At 40.3% G+C, this 20,524-nt stretch overlaps 1 protein-coding gene across 1 annotated transcript in view; it reads left to right on the top strand.

The window, feature by feature from the left end:
- The window catches only part of mapkapk3 (MAPK activated protein kinase 3), a 34,691-nt gene extending 15,313 nt beyond the window's left edge, over positions 1 to 19,378 (top strand). Inside the window, exons 2-10 of the mRNA XM_065240989.2 lie at positions 7,228 to 7,367; positions 8,279 to 8,343; positions 12,687 to 12,766; positions 12,889 to 13,015; positions 13,135 to 13,210; positions 13,405 to 13,529; positions 16,410 to 16,495; positions 16,595 to 16,675; positions 18,392 to 19,378. Coding sequence (XP_065097061.1) covers positions 7,228 to 7,367; positions 8,279 to 8,343; positions 12,687 to 12,766; positions 12,889 to 13,015; positions 13,135 to 13,210; positions 13,405 to 13,529; positions 16,410 to 16,495; positions 16,595 to 16,675; positions 18,392 to 18,547 — 936 coding nt within the window. The 3' untranslated portion in view covers positions 18,548 to 19,378. The remainder of the gene's footprint in view (positions 1 to 7,227; positions 7,368 to 8,278; positions 8,344 to 12,686; positions 12,767 to 12,888; positions 13,016 to 13,134; positions 13,211 to 13,404; positions 13,530 to 16,409; positions 16,496 to 16,594; positions 16,676 to 18,391) is intronic.
- Positions 19,379 to 20,524: the final 1,146 nt, after the last annotated feature.

The raw sequence follows: 20,524 nt of genomic DNA, 5'->3' as shown, positions 1-20,524 counted from the left end.
CTTCTAGCTTGAACTTGGTACCGCAGTCTAAATTTAAAATATTGGGGATGTTTTTTACCCCCAACCCCTCTCAGGTTGCCAGACACATATAGGAGCGCATCTGATGATGGAAAGCATAAGTTTATCTGCTCAGGTTTACGTTTGCGATGATTGTGTTGTCTGCAAATTATAAAGTCAATCGTGTGGAGTTTTATTAACTTATTTATGGACCATTACGGTCTCATTTTTGCTACCGTGATAACTGGCAACGGAGCTGTTGACATACAATATTGGGTAATTGGCATTGGGCAGGATCACGCAGACCAAAACAAAAACACTCAGACACTGAAGGCATATTTTAAATAGAAAATAACTGGTTACAGCATTGTTTTTTAGAGAAACAGATATGTGCATGTTTCTTTAAAGGAACACAACACCGCTTTTCAATATTTTACTATGTTCTTACCTCAACTTTGATAAATTAATACATACCTTTTTTTTCAATGCGTGCACTTCAACTTTGTACAGCGTGTCATGAATGTGTTAGCATTTAGCCTAGCCCCATTCATTCCTTAGGATCCAAACAGGGATGAATTCTGAAGCCACCAAACACTTCCATGTTCCCTTTCAGTCGGTCACTACGACGTCACGTCGTGACCGACGAATTGGGAACTCGCTTAGAGAGACCAATCTGCTTCGAATACTACTAAAACGCCAATGAACTTGGCATTGAGATATTTGCATAATGCTGGCGCCGCCCCGCCAGGTGCGTATATAAGCAGCAGGTGCAAATAGGGAAATTAGCTTTTATTCGCTTCGAAAGCCTGCAGTATCTGCTACTGAGAAGCTACTCTACTCTGTTGGGATCTGATTGCTGAAGTTGGTTGGACTAGCAGTACCACAGCGGACGCTTCGCTTAATTCCACGACTCTACACCTGTTTGTTGTTTTGAGTTTAGTGTGTGCGTTGCCTTTCCCTGTGTGCATCATCAACTGAGCATCTGAGTGAATTTCCCTAAAAGAGTGATACGAGAGAGCTTTGTGCCTTGTTAAAGGCAGCCACTCTCTCGTATATCCGGACATCAGCGTCCTTTTCAGGATGGCTTTTCGTCCGTGCGATCTTGGGTGCGGCAAATACATGGGTCCGAAGGACGGTCACGAGCGTTGTCTTTCGTGTTTGGGCATCGAGCACGCAGAGGCAGCGTTCGCTGGGGGTAAGTGTTCTCACTGCGAGAACATGTCCCTTGTGGATTTGCGCAGACGGTTGTCTTTCCTCCGGGAAAAACGCAACCCTCGTCATGCGAGTGCTGAACGCCGCCACGGTGCGGCTGTGAAGCTCTCTAAGGACGACCTGCGCATCACTGTGCTGAGCCGAGCGGGGGATTCGTCCTCAGGCTCTCAGCCTCCTCATCCACAGCCGGTTGATGTGCCGATGGAGACTTCAGCGTCGTGTTCTACGATGTCTCTAGAATCCATCGCGCCGCCCTCCGGGTCCACCGACGCCGCAGCATCCGAGGGTGGGCCTCCTTCCCCTGACGTGGACCCCGACGCCCTTCCTCCCTCTGGTCGGGTTGGGACGCCGGAGTTCGATCCAGAGATGGTGGCCGTGCTCGCTCGAGCGGCGGAGACCGTAGGGTTAGAGTGGGTTCCCCCCCCTCAGCCCGAGCCGTCCCGCCTGGATGATTGGTTCTTTGGAGCTGCCCGGGTGTCACAACCCTCTCCACCGGTGCCTTTCTTCCCCGAGGTGCACGAGGAGCTGACTAGAACCTGGAAGTCGCCGTTTTCCATGAGATTACGGCCGTTTCAGCCCTCCCCCCTCACCTCCCTCACCAGCGGAGCCGCTAAGGGTTACACGGGGATCCCTCCCGTGGAGCGTGCTGTCGCGATGCAACTGTGTCCGGCTCACGCTCCCTCTTGGAAGGACCGCCCAACCCTCCCCTCTCGTGCCTGCAGACAGTCCTCCGGTTTAACGGGCGCTGCCCACCAGGCATGTGGAGAGGCGGCTTCAGCCCTGCACGCAATGGCGTTGCTGCAGGTTCATCAAGCGAAGGCCTTGAGGGATCTGCACGAGGGAGGACACGACTCGCCTGTCCTTTCGGAGCTCCGGGCTGCCACTGATCTGGCTCTTCGCGCTACGAAGGTGACAGCGCAGGCGATTGGTCGTGCCATGTCCACGATGGTGGTCCAGGAACGCCACTTATGGCTATGTCTGGCGGACATGTCGGATGCGGAGAAGAACAAGTTCTTAGACGCTCCCGTGTCCCAGGCTGGTCTCTTCGGTGAGTCGGTGGAGTCTTTTGCCCAGCAGTTCTCCGCCGCCAAGAAGCAGACGGAGGCGATCGCTCAGATCATGCCCCGGCGCAAGCGACCTGCATCTCGCCCTCCAGCGCCGGCGGCCCCGTCTGCTCCTCGCCGAGGGCGCCCTGCGGCGGCTGCCTCCACCCCCCCCACTAGAACATCTTCCAGGCCACGGAGGGGGAACAGCCGTCGGCAGCCCGCCCCGCCCGCCCCACCCGCTTCCCGTGGTAAACGGAAATCGAAGCGGTCCTGAGACGGGCGACCTGGATTCGGATGGGATCACTCTACGGGAGACGGTGATGGCATCGCTCCCTCCACCGGTAGAGGGCCGGGTGGAGAATCTTTGGTTTCGTTTTGTTCTGTTCCGCCGGCTTCTCAGCCGGCACCCACAAAACCACAAAAAGAGTGCATTCCTATTCCTTCTCCAGGTCTTCAGAGGATCGAGAGAGATGTGAGCGGGCATTTACGTGCTCTTCCTCCCTCTCCTCTATCGCCAGCGGGTGTCCTGAGGAGTTCCAGCTCTCCGCTGAGGAGACGGGACCACCAGCACCCTCCTCAGAGTCTGTGCTCTCCGCTGAGGAGACCAGACGACCGTCACCCTCAGCGGGCTCAGGTCAGTGTCACACACACATACTGTAGATGCTTATGCTGTCACAGCAGACGCACCGGCAGTCCCACCTGTCTCGCTTCGCTGCCCCACCGCGGGTACTTCGGTAGTGTCGTTAATTCTCCTCGTACGGTGCCTGGGTGCTTGGCTTCAGTTCCCAGCCCGTTTCGTTGGGTTTTACGCACAATCCGCCTCGGTTACAAGATCCGGCACACCCCAAAATTCTCGGGCTTTCGTTTCACTGTGGTGAAAGCGCCCGATGCACATGTACTGCGTGCAAAGTTCGATATCCTGTTGGCGAAGGATGTATCGAGCCGGTCCCTCTTACCGAGATGATGATGATGATAGGGTTTTTCCAGCCTTTATCTCATAGTACCCAAAATACGCGGCGGGTTACGATCGATTTGATTTACGCACCGGCTCTACAAAGGTGTTCTTTTGGACGATAACGCCGAGGCTCGTATTTCAATATTCAGATCGTTTGCAGCCTTAGACCTGTAAGACGTGTACTTTATGTGTCCATCTCCCCTCGCTTTAGACCGTTTTTCGCTCTGCGTCGTGGGGTGGGCATATTAATACTAAGTACATCATTCGAGCTGTCTCTCTCTCTCCGTGTCTCCATGTGCTAGTCACGGCTTTAAAATATCAGAGAGAGGGTTGTTCGCATTCTGCTTTTATGTACGTCGACTTATAATAGCCCGTTCTTGGCAGACGTGCGCGAACACAGAGTTAATGCTTCGGCATCTCGCTTGTTTATGTCTTCAGGTCGACTGGGAAAGAGTCCTTTGCCCCGTGCAGAGGATCCTTTTTCTCAGTATGGAAACTAGACTCGATCGACTAAATGGCGTGTTTTACAAGAGCGCGCAACCAGTCAGTTCTGACTTGCCTCGGTTTAATTCGAGGGAAGTACGCGGTCCCTCTGAAACAATTTCAGAAGCTCCTGGACATATGACAGCATGCTGCGGCTGTGACACCGCCCGAGCTGCTTCATATGAGACCGCTTCAGCGTTGGCTTACGATCGAGTCTCGAGGAGAGCGTGGCGCACCGGCATACACCGTGTAAACATTACACCTGCGTGTCATTCCAACTTCCCCGTGGTAGACCCGGCATTTCCGATAGACAATGCGCCCCTGAAAGGTCTCCTGGCATTCTGTAGCATGTATGCCCTTAGCACGGGATGATCGCCACGTATGACGGGCTTGCAGTCTCAGGGGTGTGCATAGCACCCCAACTGCCGCGAGCGGTGCGCTGTATATCTGGGACTTGTACGCTCCGCTATGGAGATGCGAGGGAAGGATGTATTAGCCGACACCAATAACATTGCGACTGTTGCGTTATTTACCGTTAAGGCGGTTTTGCGCTCTCGTCACCTGTCGCATCTCGCTCGTCATCTCCTCCTTTGGAGTCAGAAGCATCTGAGGTCCCTTCGTGCCATTCACATTCCGGGCTCGCTCAATACAGCAGCGGACGCGCTTCTCGAGCTGCGCGCCCCGGCGAATGGCGACTCCACCCCCAGACGGTCCAGCTAATTTGGAAGAAGTTCGGTTGTGCGTAGATAGATCTGTTTGCGTCGCCGGACGATACCCACTGTCGCCTATTTTATTCACTAACCGAGGGCAGCCTCGGCGTGGATGCGTTGGCACACAGCTGGCCGCGGGGGATGCGCAAATACGCATTCCTTCCAGTGAGCTTAATCGCACAGACACTGTGCAAAGTCAGGCAGGACGAGGAGAGCCTTTTATTAATCGTCCGTACTGGACGACTGGGAATTGGTTTTTCATAGTTAATGCTCCTCGCGACAGCCCTCCCTGGCGGATTCCCCTGAGGAAGGACTTTCTTTCTTAGGAAGGGGCACATTGGCACTCGCGCCCCGACCCGTGGGATCTCCATGTATGGTCGTTGAGCGCGCGCAAGGTTTAGGTGATTTATCGCAAACGGTATCTAACACCATCGACGCGGTTCGAGCACCGTCCACAAGACGGGCTTACGCGCTTAATGAAACCTTTTTCGTCACCTGGTGCTCTTTGCAACGCGAGGACCCCAGAGAATGCCCCATTAACATTGTGCTTTATATCTTCAACATAGGTTAGATGGTAGGCTGTCCCTTCGCCATTAAAGTTGATATCGCCGCTATTTCTGCTCGTCACTCACTCACTTATCAACGGCAGATCAGTTGGCCAGCATGATTTGGTTATTACACTATAAGAGGCGCTCGCAGGCTAAACCCCTCGCGCCCTCCTTCTATTCCTCCTTGGGACCTGTCCATGGTGCTGAAAGCCCTTCAGGCCCCCCCGTTCGAGCCTTTGCAGTCTGCGAGTCTGAAGCTTTTATCAATGAAAGCTCTGACCCTGCTAGCTTTGGCCTCAGTGAAGAGAGTAGGGGATTTACATGCATTCTCTGTTGACGACTCGTGCCTTCAGTTTGGTCCTGCTGCCTCAAGCGTAACATTGAGGCCCAGACCAGGCTACGTGCCCAAAGTTCCCACCACTCCTTTCAGAGATAAGGTGGTGAGCTTGCAAGCGCTGCCCCCGGAGGACGCAGACCCAACCATGGCTTTGTTGTGCCCCGTACGCGCACTGCGACTCTACGTGGTTCGCACGCAAAGCCTCAGGACCTCAGACCAGCTCTTTGTTTGTTATGGTGGCCAGCAGAAAGGGAAAGCTGTCACTAAGCAGAGGATGTCTCATTGGATAGTTGATACTATCGCCCTGGCTTATAATCTTCAGGGTATTCCTTGCCCCTTTAATTTGAGAGCGCACTCCACACGGAGTGTTGCCTCATCTTGGGCTTTAGCTCGTGGTTCCTCGCTAACAGACATCTGTAGAGCTGCTGGTTGGGCGACACCTAATACGTTCACTAGATTTTTCAGTGTTCGTATCGAGCCTGTATCCTCTCGTGTTCTTTCCTCACCAGGGGGAGCACGGAGAGCAGTCTCGCAGGTCGGCTTGCAGCCTCCAACTGATGCTTCATAACTGTGTCAGTATGGAAGGCCTTCAGAACAAAAATGCGTAATGGTTTGAATTGTTCTTCCTCCGCTGCCCTGGCAGCCTTTGTTGCGGAGCATTGGCTGTCAGCCTTTCACTAGCTGTATCCTCGCGAACCTACGTGTCTGGCTCGGGCTCCACATTGTGTCCCACCGGGTTCCATTGTGAGTATTTTTCCGTGGGGTTAATCCTACTAGCCCACGTTTCCCTTAGCAGAGCACTGCTTTGCTTACACAGCCACGGCTGTCTTATTTCCTCAACTACGGTTGACTTTCGCCCACCATTAGCCCTTAAGACGGGTGGTGGCTTCCGCAGCGTTCCTATCCCGCTCAGGTAGGGCGCTTCCCAGTCGCTGGCACTTCTGTGGGGTTAAAGGAACATCTAGTGCCCGGCCTTCTGCCTTAAAACCTACCTCCTCCTCCTTAAGTGGAACCGGAGGGCTTTTACGCAGTCACTGGAAGAGGTCAGCCCCTAGTGGCGTTTTGATAGGGATTCCCAATTCGTCGGTCACGACGTGACGTCGTAGTGACCGACTGAAAGGGAACGTCTCGGTTACGGATGTAACCCTCGTTCCCTGAAGGAGGGAACGGAGACGTCACGTCCCGTCGCCACAGGTGCTGCCACCTGCTGTTACGGCCGGTCACACTTTCCGGCTTTCTCAGCGAATAAGAAGCTAATTTCCCTATTTGCACCTGCTGCTTATATACGCACCTGGCGGGGCGGCGCCAGCATTATGCAAATATCTCAATGCCAAGTTCATTGGCGTTTTAGTAGTATTCGAAGCAGATTGGTCTCTCTAAGCGAGTTCCCAATTCGTCGGTCACGACGTGACGTCTCCGTTCCCTCCTTCAGGGAACGAGGGTTACATCCGTAACCGAGACGTTTTCCCTATTTAAAAACTGTTACATGAGAAGTTACACGAGTAAGTATGGTGACACAAAATAAAACGTGGAGATTATTTAAGTGGATAAAAAATTAGAACTATATTGTAGTTTGCATTACTTCAAGCTTTTGCAAAGTAATATTATACAGAAGTTTTATTTTGTGCCACCATACGGGGAAAACATGGAAGTGTTTGGTGGCTTCTAAATTCATCCCTGTTTGGATCCTAAGGAATGAATGGGGCTAGGCTAAATGCTAACACACAACGCGCTGTACAAAGATTAAGTGCAGTCATTGAAAAAAGATAGGTATGAATTAATTCATCTAAGTTGAGGTAAGAACATAGTAAAATATTGAAAAACGGTGGTGTTTTCCTTTAATATAAGAATATATATATATAGTATTTTTTATTAAACCCTACAGCTCATTTAAAGCATATAAGATCAATTTTCTTGTACTTTATCTTATTATCTTCAGATTCTGTACGAATGCCCCAAAGCTCAGAGAGAAGTCGAGCTGCACTGGAGAGTTTCTGCAGGGCCACATATTGTTCGCATCATCAGTCTTTACGAAAACATGTATCGTGGGAAAAAGTGTCTTCTCATCATTATGGAATGGTAAGTCTTTTTTTAACCCAAGTTAAGTGGTTATAGATGCGACAGCTTCTTAAAAGGTATATAGATAACAGTAGCTGCCACTCAAATATAATGCAATGGTGCTGGCATTTTAGTTTAAAAAAAAAAAAAATGAATATACAGTATAAATAATAATTACTTATGGGTTAGGCAAATATATTTATGGCAAACTTTCCATCAGTTGAACCAGAGTTGCTATGTGGAACCAACTTATCAATAGATAACTTACAGTATACTGTAATTGTGACTGCATATTATGTTTGGATGGATGAAATTATTTTTAAATTAAACAGATTTACACTTCACTTTCAATGTTTAATAAGCCTCATTCACTTTTTTCTAAATCGTGCACAAAACCAGAATGTTGCCGTAGTAATTTTAGTTTTTAATCTTGCTATGAATAATAGTTTCGGTTCTCATTTCCAAGATTTTTTAACGCTTTTCTTGTTGAAGATGCAAATATGGATTTCTTTACCAACGGCAACCACATACACTGAATGAAATGTTGGACTCGCATGCTTTGTAAACAGGGGTGCAGTGCATTTTATCTAAATGTAGACAGACATAGCGGAAGGAAATGGGTGAGAGATAGTGGCAAGATGGTTTTAAATGGCTAAGCTGTTTAAGAGCTCTCTCGTTTTTTAAGTGCAGCCGTCAGAGTTTCACACAGACAAATGTTCCATTCCTTCATTAGAGCTCATTTCCTGAAACTCGCTCGCATTCGGACATTCTTGGCAATGAAATAAAGACACATCATTTCTATACCCATAATGCCATGTGGTTTGTTCCACTCATTTTCCTGATGGGAAAGAAATTACACGTATTGTGAAAGTGTAGTTGTGCATTAAACTGTGTAAATTACTTTGTGTGTATGTGTGTGTGTTTTGTGTCAGTATGGAGGGAGGAGAGCTGTTCAGCCGAATCCAGGCCAGAGGTGACCAGGCCTTCACCGAGAAAGGTGAGTTGTCTGTCACACACAAACAGTGCAAACCTAAACAGGTCATTGTCAACAATTTGTACATGGCTATCAAATCTGGAAACTATGATATCTGCCAGCGTGTACATTTTACATTACATTTACATTTATGCATTTGGCACACTTATATCCAAAGCAACCTTTCTACAGAATTGGCCCAAATTGCTGTTGCACTAAAAGTGTCACCACCGAAACTTCACAACATGTTTCGGGTCATGACTGGTTTCGTAGTGACAATTTTAGACATCTTTTGAGTCAAAGTTCAAAGATGCTAATCAGCACATTCTGTAAAGCTAGCATGGTTCTGAGCAGTTGGACACACATAAAAAATATTTTATTAACATATATTTTAATAACACCTAAAGATTATTGCTTAAACTGAAAAAGTTTGGTAGTGACGTTACTTAAAGTTACACACATCATTGTTATTCTTTTGAACACATATTTTTTTGGGACATATCTAGTCACCATGTAGCTATGAGAGAGAGGGATGAAGCAATAATTCCTGATCAAAAATGTAGGGTGTGGTTAAAATCAGTCTCAGCCATTCAACTAACAAACATAAAACATTTTTCTATATAAAGTTTTCGAGCTTTACAAAGAAAATAAGAAAAATATGTTTTTAACTCTTAAAAAAAATCTAATATTTTATTAAAAAACAAAAAAGGAATAAAATGCAAAAATTATTTTAAAATAATTTGAAATTAAATTTAGGGGTTATGGTTCGGGACAGCTACCTCCAAATTGAAATGATCCAATAAAGGATAATTTTGTATTTATAATTTTACACAGTATGTGAACCTGGACAACAAAACCAGTTATAAGTAGCACAGGTATATATGAAGAGTTTGGTTTAAAAACGAGATAATTCTGTTTTTTATTTTTTTCCAAAATCTTGTTTTTTGATTGTGTATTACAATTAATATCAATCAAAGTGCAGTTGGTTTGTATTGATTTAAGCCTTCATGATTAAAAAATACAGCTAAGTCACACAATAAAACACAATAAAAACATGATAACATAATAATAAACATGTTTTGACAAAAAAATAAATAAAAACAAAGTTATCTCGTTTTGGAACCAATTTTGTAGCAATAGCCAAAAATACATTGTAAAAATTATCATTATTTTTATGCCAAAAATTATTAGGATATTAAAGGGATAGTTTGGCCAAAAATTTGCTAAGTTGCCAGCCTTTTTTTATGATTTCACAAAAGTTTCACAAAATGCCTTCCAGGATATTCTTGTCTGCTTTCAAACAAACAATAAACAAACTAACAAACAAAACGCGAAATTCATCCTATTTATATTTTTTCCTCTGCTTATAAACTCTTAAATATGGGTTTTTTTTTTGTTTTTGTAATCAAAAATTAAAATAATTGCATTTTTGTGTAGGAATTTTGTTAGAGATCTGGGGCCCGTTCTTCGTACGTCGCTTAATACATCCGAGATCAAATGAGACATCCGAGAAGTTTAGATCTGGCTAATTATAATCTCGCTTATTTGGTTCTTTGAACACCACTGCTGTTGATGATTATTATGGCAGGATTGAATTATCTGAGATCACTGCGCGTTCGTGCACTGCAAGAAAAGTCAATACATATCGATAGTAGAAACACTGATCAGCCACGCTGTGATTGGCCAGTTGTTACAATGGCCAAGAACACGCCCATTTTTAACCCCTGCAGTCTGAGAGCTATTGATGGAAGGTTGTGAACGTTTTATGTGACTGAATTTAAAAACCCAGTTAAAGCTACTTTAGTACATAAATCACCATAAATAATTCAAAATTTTCTGTAAAAATATAATCTTGATATCTTTGCTATGCTTGTCAAAGATTGAAATTAATGATTGTAATTAAAATTTGATGCTCCTAAAGTACTTTAAGTCTCTTTTAAAAACAGTTAAATGCTATTTTGTCTGTTTGTAACAGCAACTTAAAAAGCAGAATAAAAAAACACAGGTGGTGGCCCTCCATCTTCATGTGATGTGCTGGCAGGAGTGATGTCTCTAAACTGGCTGATTGTACAGATCATCTCTGGAGCAGTTGCTCTTTCTTAAACCGACAGCCAATGCAACAATTTAATTCCTGATAAATAAAATTTTAATTGTAGTGTATTATAAGATAGGGTTTTCCTCTCTTTTGTGCAGTTGTAGATAATACACCAACACTTTTAGCAGTTTCCAATAATGTGGTAAATAAAGTATGATGTGCAGTAAGGGAATGGTAATGTTATTCTACATCAAAAGATTATAAAATACAACCGTTTCTGATAGCAATGCACATGACAGTAAAGAAATCCTCTCAGATGGTAGTCCTTTAGAGAAACTATATGCAAGTGGTTAAATAAGTTTACTTCAATTGCATTATTCTTAACGGATTTCTGACTATATTAGCAGTATTCCACGTTAACCGAAAGTCCTGCATCTGCTGAGTCTGCACAGAAAAGTGTAGTAAAGAAGATAAAGATATGTGAAAATATGTGCAAAAAACTTATTTGGTTATTTTGGTCATTTTTGTCACAGAACAGGGACAGGGTAACATATTTGTAGACAACGTTTTAAAGATAGAACAGATAGAAATTACTAAACGAAAACCCTTTGTATGCATGACATTGAAAGCTACTTGACAATCTAAAGACAAAACTAAAATAGGAGATTAGTTTATTCAAATGAAAATTATTTCACACTGAGTAATAGTCTTTATTGTACATAACATCTATTAGTGCTGGGTATGATTAATTGCTGTTTTTATTAAAGAAAATTCAAACAAATTTAAAATGAATGTGATCAGCATGTCATTCGTTTAAGAATAATAATCAAACACCTGTTACACAAAAACAAGTCGCACAAGTACAGGAAAATATATTTGTTATATTATATATTTTTTAAATAACATCGCTAAAAGATTTAATTAATATATTCTTTTTTTATTACGTGTTGAATTTGAAAAGCTCTTTATATTAATCATGCATCTTACGCAGATTGCGCTCGTATAATGAAGAATACGCGACTGCGTCAGACTTTCCGTATCACATCCGCTTAAAAAGGTACAAACTAATCTTGTTTACATGAAATAAGCCTGCTCCCGAGCAGGTTTGAGCTTAGGGACCTGTTGCTATGACACCAAGTTTAGAATGAGCTTCGAAGAACCAAATAATCCAAGATCATGCCAAATCATCAACAATCAAATCCAGCTAACTGAGTTAGCGACGTACGAAGAACGGGCCCCAGATTCAGAACGATTAACAAAACAAACACAGAGTTTAAAACTAGTAAATAATTTTTTGGCTTCAGTTTTTTAATAAATTGGGTAAGTGAATAATCTTTGTATTATATTAAACATAAAAACTCATTAGGAACAGGTTTTTTCAAGCAAATGTTTTTCATCAATGGCGGAGAAAGAGTTAAACCCATGATTTACCCATCCTCAAGCCGTCCGAGATGCATATGTCCATCATTTTTCAGCCAAACAAATTTTCAGTTGTTTTACAAAATGTTCTAGATCTTCCAGTTTATAAAATTCAAGGATATGGGGTCCACCTCCTTCAAGCCAAAAAAAATGTGCATCCATCCTTCACAAAAATAATCCATCTCGCTCCAAGGGGATAAACAAAGGCCTCTGAGGGTAATATTTGCGGTTTTGTTGTAGAAATATCCATATTTAAAACTTAAAAAAGAAAATAAATATAGCTTCCGTTAATGCCGTCATCTATATACCACATATAAAAAAATAGATATTCTATGACTCAAACTTTTAATTTCACTACCTACTTTAATAGGTATAATCTCTCATGGGACTCACCACATAATATTATTTTTAAATGTAAATTTGAGCAATACATAATAAATTTATCATATCAAAATCATTGTCATTGCTTGTTATTAAATTAATGTTTTTGTGTCATTTACCGCTATAGCCAAGGGACTTGCGCGACCCACAGTTTGAAAACCCAGCTCTATATCATCACTGAAGAATGCTTAGTAGCACCTATTTTTAACAGTGTAAAAACATAGTAGTTCGTTCGAAAGTTGGTTATTTAGTCATTGAAGTTGTCAAAGTGAGATCATTCACAAATCTTCTTATCATGTGTTAGTGGAAATATGACTCAATTGTTGGTCCTCTATAAAAGATGTCCCTTCTGCTGATATGATCAGGAGGTTAATTCCTGTGATGTTTATAATGGGGAATGCCCATATATATAAATATATAATGCATTTGCCAAAAACTTTTATCCACTTTTATACATACAATGCATTTATTCTATTGACTCACCTAGTATTGTGTAACTATATTGTTTGTTATTAATTTTTTATTCCCGTAGAGGCCTCTGACATCATGAGAGACATTGGCACAGCCATCCAGTTCCTGCACAACATGAACATTGCTCACAGAGACATCAAGGTAACAAGTACACATGAGTTGTGATTATACGTCTCACACAGCCTGAGTAGTTTGTAATGAACAAGAAAGCAGGGATGTATTTTATTAACAGTAGTCTATGTGTCATCGTCCACCCTCTTCAGCCGGAGAACCTGTTGTACAACAGTAAAGACAACGCCGGGGTTCTCAAACTAACAGACTTTGGCTTTGCTAAAGAAACATCACTTCATAACCCCTTACAGACGCCCTGCTACACACCTTATTATGTAGGTCAGTATGCTTATCGTGAGAAGCACAACCTTTGTCCGTCTGAGATGCTGAAGAAGAATAACAGATCAATGTAATCGAATGCCTCTTTCTTTTTTGTGTATTTCGGCATGACTCTGCAGCCCCTGAGGTTTTAGGACCTGAGAAATACGACAAATCGTGTGATATGTGGTCTTTGGGCGTAATAATGTACATCCTGTGAGTATGACAGATTTTGCTTGCCTGTCAGTTTAACTGTTGAAGAACAGCTGCAATATACACTCTTTAAAATAAAAGCGCTTTAAAGGTTCTCCAGATGTTAAGGATTCTTTAAATTATAAAAAAAAATTCAATGTTTATAAGACTTGTGTGCTTATGTGAATAGCTGAACCTGCTCATGTTGTTGTCTGCAGGTTATGCGGCTTTCCTCCATTTTACTCCAACACAGGACAAGCCATTTCGCCGGGCATGAAGCGACGTATCCGAATGGGCCAATATGAGTTTCCCAACCCAGAATGGGCTGAAGTGTCCGAGGAAGGTACGGACTGTTTTTACGTTACTCCCTATCACGTGTCATGTCACTTGAGGACACTGTCACTTGTTTGTTTTGATCACTGTTTGCATGGGTACATATACTGTAATTGTTTGTGTGCATGTATGGTTTATAGTTCCTGTTTCCCATAGTTGTGTTTCCTGTCATGAGCTTTTAAGCATTATTCTCATGTGGTTGTTAAAGGGATAGTTCACCCAAAAATGATAATTCTGTCATCATTTTCTCATCTTCATGTTGTTCTAAATCTGTTTGAATTTCTTTATGATGAACACAAAAGAAGATATTTTGATAAATGTTGGTAAGCACACAGCCGTAACCATGGACTTCCATAATAGGAAAACAAATATTAAGGAAGTAGATAGTAAGCACACAGTTGAAGGTACCCATTGAAATCCATTGTATTTGTTTTTCCTACTATGCATATCAATGGTTACCATCAGCTTATCATCATTTATGAAAAATCTTCTTTTGTGTTCATCAGAAAAAAAAGAAATTCATACAGGTTTAAAGGTGCAGTGTGTAGATTTTAGCAGCATCTAGCAGTGAGATTGTGAATTGCAACCAATAGCTCAGTCCACCGTTCACCGAAACGCATAGAGAAGCTACAGTACTCGCCACATGTTGTTGTCTAAGACAAAATACAGTAGTGACAAAACGCACTATGTAGAGTAGTTTGTCCATCTAGGGCTACTGTAGAAAAATGGTGGCACCACACCAGACACGAGTTCAACGATTTGCGCGAGTAGATTACATACAAAGTCAATGCAAAGACACGATCAGACGCGTCCTCGTGCGAGGCAATGCAAATGACGGGAATCGGGCAGCGCGATTGCTGCGAAAACATGCGCTATTCGCCTCAAACGCACCTTTGCGCAATTTGAAAATATTCAACACAACGAAAAATTAGCATAGCACAAAGTTAAATTCTGCGGGTAATCTAGAGTGATGCTACGCATTTGATGTGTACGTAGCATAATGGGACCCACAGCGTATGTAGATAAAACGGCTCATTCTAACTGTGTGTTCACACCAGACGCGGAAAAGGCGGAAAAAAACGTGCTATTCGCGCGTCGTTGGACGCTTGAATATTTTGAGTTTATGCGCTTAAATTCTAGTCATTCGAGACATACACATGTAAATTCGCTTCATGGGAGGGGCTTATATAGTTTACATTGAGTAAACTTACCAGATTTGACCTCCTCCCTCACTTTCTTCCAAACAAGATCCTTTGAATTCCTGTAAAAGCACGAAGATGTCTCGTGTAGCGATGATGATTGTCCTCCATTGTTGTTTTGTTTTTCTGCCTCCACTCGCTTCATGTAATCACGTTGCTAGAGCAAGCTCCTGATTGGTTAACACGGCGCAAAAATCTGATTTTTTAACTCACGGATCACGCGGCAACGCACAATTCACGCGGAACGTGTCATCCGCACCAATCGCCCCGCGCCAGGATGCCTATTCACATCTTTGCATTAACTTAACATATAAATCACTCGCGCTTGCCGCCTGTTTCGTGTCTGGTGTGAACGCACCATGAGACCATAAGTCTTTATACACCACTGATAATATAGTTATGTAGATTATATTCCATTTCTGTCATTAGATCCTTCTAAAAGTTACACACTGCACCTTTAAAAAACATGAGGATTTCATTCATTGGGTTAACTAACTCCCCCTTTAAATTTCTGTTTGGCTATTTTTTGACTTGTTTTACCTTTATTCATTGGATTTTTGTTGTTGTTGGACTTTAAAAGACACGCATGCATACTTGAATTTATGCTTAGTAAACATTGCTATCTGTATATGTGACAACAGAGGGGAACATTTAAGATTTGATAATGCTGAGATCATGTTTGTGACATGTTGAAAATTGCAGTTTGTCTTTGTCAATACACTTTGGGTCTCAGTTCAGTCTGTGTGTCTACACGGGTGCTATGATCCAATGTCTAAACTAGGGATGTGCACATCGATGATGCAGTATCGATTAATTGATGCCTAGAAGCTATCTATTGGTTATCTAAAAAAGTATCAATATAATGATATTAATGATTTTATCAGAAGTAAGTGTTCCTGTGTGTTTGAGGATACACATTGATCGGTCTGTGACTGTGCAGCGCGAGTGACGTGCCCTTCAACACACGCTGGCACACACTTGACAAAGGAAACACAGCTTAATTATTAAAAAATAATTTAAACATTTACAAAAACAACACACCCTAAAACATATAAAGAGGCTGAACAAAAACAAGCCGACAAGTCTCCTTCTGTCCGTTACAGGAGAGTTTCAGGGAGGGAAATCCTATCCAGGTACAAAAAGCACAGTTAACTTAATTACTTTACTCCTTCTATTTTTTGTTAGCATTAGATGAATAAGTGAATAAGTGCGTGCCCGTGTGTGGGCATGTCTTGGTATTTTTAGGATAGGGATCAAAACGTCTGCACAAAATAAATATATTACCAACAAATTTTGACTTCCTGTGAAAATTTTTAGGGCCCCATAAGGGTAGCAACATATAAATCATACAGAATTACACATTAAAGGGATAGTTCACCCAAAAATGACATTTTTATCATCATTTACTCACTCTCATGTAACCGAACCGATCAAAGGCACCATTGACTTCAATAGTATTATTTTTTTCCTTCTTTGGATGTCAAGGGGGCTTCTGATTGGTTGGTTTGGTTACAAAAATTTCTCGAAATATCTTCCTTTGTGTTTATCTGAACAAAGAGATTTATACAGGTTAGTAACACCATTAGGGTGAGTAAATGATCATTTTTGAATGAACTATCAACTATATGGATGTTTAATAATTGTCTCAACACATTAATATCGTTATATTTATGGATATTTTTCTCTTCTAGCCAAACAGTTGATTAACAAACTGTTGAAGACGGATCCCAATGAAAGAATGACCATTAATCAGTTCATGAATCACCCTTGGATCAATGTAAGTGTTTTAACTCTTTGTGTGTGCTTGTATTCATGGAAATACTGTTATTAGCACTGAATCTATACCAGGATTTCAACACTGACCTGTTTCTTTTAGCAATCAATGGTGGTCCCCCAAACACCCCTTCACACCACACGAGTGCTGGCAGAAGACAGTGAGATGTGGGACGAGGTCAAGGTGAGATTAGACTGCACTGACATCTACTGGCCAATATGAGAGTTACATAAATCCATATACTATATATGTATGTATAAATATAAAGCTCTACTAGGGGATAGTCAACCTATTTTTTCTGACTTTTTTCTGTAAAGCCTGCTGCATGCAAGATGTGTGCAACACAATGAACTATACAAATTTAGTTTGCTTAACCCACTATTCCTACACTGCAAAAAGTCCTGGGAAAGATAAACATAAACATGTATGTACGTGCCCCAGTAAAAGGGGTCTAGCAACTGCTTTAATACAGTGTTATTATTGTTAAAGGAATAGTGCACACAAAAATTAAAATTCTGTCACCATTTACTCATCCTCATGTTCTTCTTAACCTGAATGAGTTTTTTATTTTGATAAACACAAAAGCAGATATTTTAAAAATTATGTTAGGCACAAAGATGATTGTAACTTCCATAATAGAAAAAATATTTGGAAGTATTGTGAAAAATGATGAAGAAGATATTTTGATAAATGATGGTAAGCACACAGTTGATGGTACCCATTGAATTAAATCATATTTTTTATTTCTACTATGGAAGTCAATGGTTACAATCAGCTGTGTGCTTACCATCATTTATCAGATATCTTATTTTGTGTTCAACAGAATAAAAAAATCTAGAATTTAAAACAACATAAGGATGAGAAAATGATGACAGAATTGTTATTTTTGGGTGAACTATCCCTTTAACCAAAACATTTTTAAAAAGGGGGGCTGTTAATTGAAGTCAAATATTAGTTGAAAAACTTAAAGTGAACAAAAATAGTAACCTTGGCAATAAACTTTAAAAAGATTAACGTGAGGCACTAAAATTATTAATTTAAACAAAAACTAAAATAAATGTAAAATTAAATAGCCATAATAGTTTTAAAAAAAAATATTTATTTGTTTAATTAGTTTTAATCTAATAAAAATTATAATATAACAAAAGCACATAACCAATATTATTAAAAATAAACAATAGTTAACATGAAAAATAAAAACTGATTTAAAATATTAATTGAACTACCATGAAAAAATTCAGTAAAAATAATAAAGTTAAATTTTAAAATTGTTTTTTAAACTTGTTAGTCAGCCGAACGTATTTTTTCTCGGTTTTCTATATATTTCAGTGTTGTGTGTAATGCTCACATGACATTCAGATTAAGGAAATAAAATACATTTTGTGTACATAAATAATGGTTTATTTTTTAAATTATTTATTTAATTTTTTTATTTGATTGTAGTTAGTTTACTGTATTTCATTCAATCACGAACCGCCTGCAAATCCAAGTACAGTCAGTTCATTATTTCCTGTACTGTCAGTGCAATAATGTCAATACATCCAATTTTTGTAAAGTTTTACCATTGTTTCAGTGTTCTTGTATTTTGTGTAATATTAATTCTTTACAATATTTTATTTTAATATAAACTAAGAAAAACAATCTAGTACAAAATTGTTTTTGCAGTGATTACTATTATTAGTTGCAATACCATCTCTGACCTCAAGAGGGCTCCATAACATACATGAATAAACCTATTATGCAACCCTAATCAAATAAAATGAAGTATCTTTACTATCATGGCATAAACATTTACAGTGCCAAATAATTTACACACATTTACAAGGAAGAAAAATAATAAAACTAAGTTTTTGTAAACACATTAAATGTTGTATTTATTTTTCTCTCTCTCGTTTGTAGGAAGAGTTGACTAGTGCTTTGGCCACTATGCGTGTAGATTACGAGCAGGTGAAGATTAAAGACTTAGATGCCTCCAGTAATCCCTTATTGAACAAGAGACGCAAGAAAGCGGCTACAGGTGTGAAGAGCGGAGGAACTGGCTGCAGTAGCCAATGAGAAACGGTTCAGTGACATGAATGGGAGTTAATGAACAGAAGATAAGATGAAACCAGGCATTGGGAATAGATGAGCTCTCCAATGAACAAGAGATGATGGATGGATGGATGGTTCGATGGAGAAGACAATAACAGGAGATGCATAATTTATTAAACAAGGAAAACTGAAGGAATTGGAAAAGAAAATGCAGGAGGAAGAGGAATTTTCGTACTTCTAACACCAGCAGTAAAAAACTGAAAACTTTTTCAGCGTTGTGTGTGTATGTGAGTGTACATTAATGTTATATTCTCTCTTTATACTGTATGTGTAGTCATCTGTTATTTGACACACACCTCTGCGTAACTATATGTGTATTTGTAAAAAAAATTCTCTTATTTCCTCAAAGTCTTTTAGCTCAACTGCAGCATTCCCATCATGCATTTTTAGGAATAAACCTTTTCAGTGCAATTGCGTCTGCATACTGGAAATGATTCACAATCGCTTTTGTGTTGCAAGATGTGGTTCTCGTTCATCCAGTGAGTCATAATGTTTTTGTACAAGGCATGCCAACTTCAATGATTTAAACCGCAATGCAATAGTATCTGCAACATAAGTGATCTCAGATCAGCACAATGTGAAAACAATGTGCTCAGTTCTATAGAAATCCAGATTGAGACATAATCAGATTTCCATATGCAATCTTTCATTCAGGAACTCTTTTATTATTTATTTATCAGAACATACATCAGCAGATAATTACACATTCAGCCTGTTGTGATGAAATCCTGGGATTTCTGACGGTTATGATGGGTTGTGACTTTTCTTACAGTAAAGCCGTGTTTTTGTAAAAGACATTTTCTTTTGCCTATATTTCTAGGAAAGGATGGCTAGTAAATTGATTTCAGATGCATTGTCTGAAAACATTTTGAGAGACAGCATTCATTGTAGTCAGGCAATGATTTATAAATAGCACTTGACTTGACATTTAGTGCTTTGGTGCAAAGCCAGCATCAGTGGCTGACAATCTTAGCAGGCCACTTTCTAGTGCATAAATTTAGACAACCACTTCACAGTGAACTTTCCCCTAGTTTTTGCCTGGCTGTGCCCATATGAAATAATATCTAACCTCAAGTCACTGTGGTGAGTGTGCAGTGTGAATACCTAATATGACTGAAACATACTGTATAGATTTAGTATCAGTGTCAGAAGAGATTCAGAATGAACAAACTAAATCTTGATCACAATTTATTGTTTGAAAATGTGTTTTGTAAAAACAACTCATATTTGAAAAAACATTTGTGGCCCCCAAAATTTTGGACACTTGCACCATGATTAAAGAATGGAATAATATTTGATTATAATTTTTTTGAATGAATGAATGAATGAAGTCTTTCAAAATGAAAACATTTCACTTTCTGGTTGTCAATACATCAATATTTCCATAGTTAATGTGATACATGGTTACTGTTTTCTACCATCCTATATGTAAAAATAAATTCAATTTTTTTTTAAATATATTTCAAAACATACCAAAATGGCTCAAAATATATTTTCTTAAATATATTTTGGAATTTGCTTACAAAAAATTCACGAATATATTTTTTTACATTTTTATTTATTTTGAAATATAATTAAAAATACATACATTTTAAAGCATTTAAATATATATTTAACCCTCCATATATTTCAATCCAAGGAAATATACTGATTGGAAGAAAAACTTTTTTATGTTACAATCCTGTAAACATAACGGGTTTTAAAATATTAAAATAAATATATTTTCAACTGCAAAAAGGCTATGAAATAAAATTATCTTTACTGTTGATAAAATGTATTTAATATATTTGGGCCAGGAAAAAATATATTTTTGCCTTATGGGATTATAAAATTAGAAATATTATTTAAAGTAACGTTAACTCCTGAAAAACATTTTGACATTTTGAAATATACTGTACATTGTCAGAAAAAAGGTTTCTGGGGTGGTACCCTAGGTTCTGT

Source organism: Paramisgurnus dabryanus, chromosome 14 (assembly GCF_030506205.2).
Source record: "Paramisgurnus dabryanus chromosome 14, PD_genome_1.1, whole genome shotgun sequence".
In the NCBI taxonomy this organism is placed as follows: domain Eukaryota; kingdom Metazoa; phylum Chordata; class Actinopteri; order Cypriniformes; family Cobitidae; genus Paramisgurnus; species Paramisgurnus dabryanus.
The sequence above is the reverse complement of the archived record's forward strand: the minus strand, read 5'-3'. Positions and strand labels throughout refer to the sequence as shown.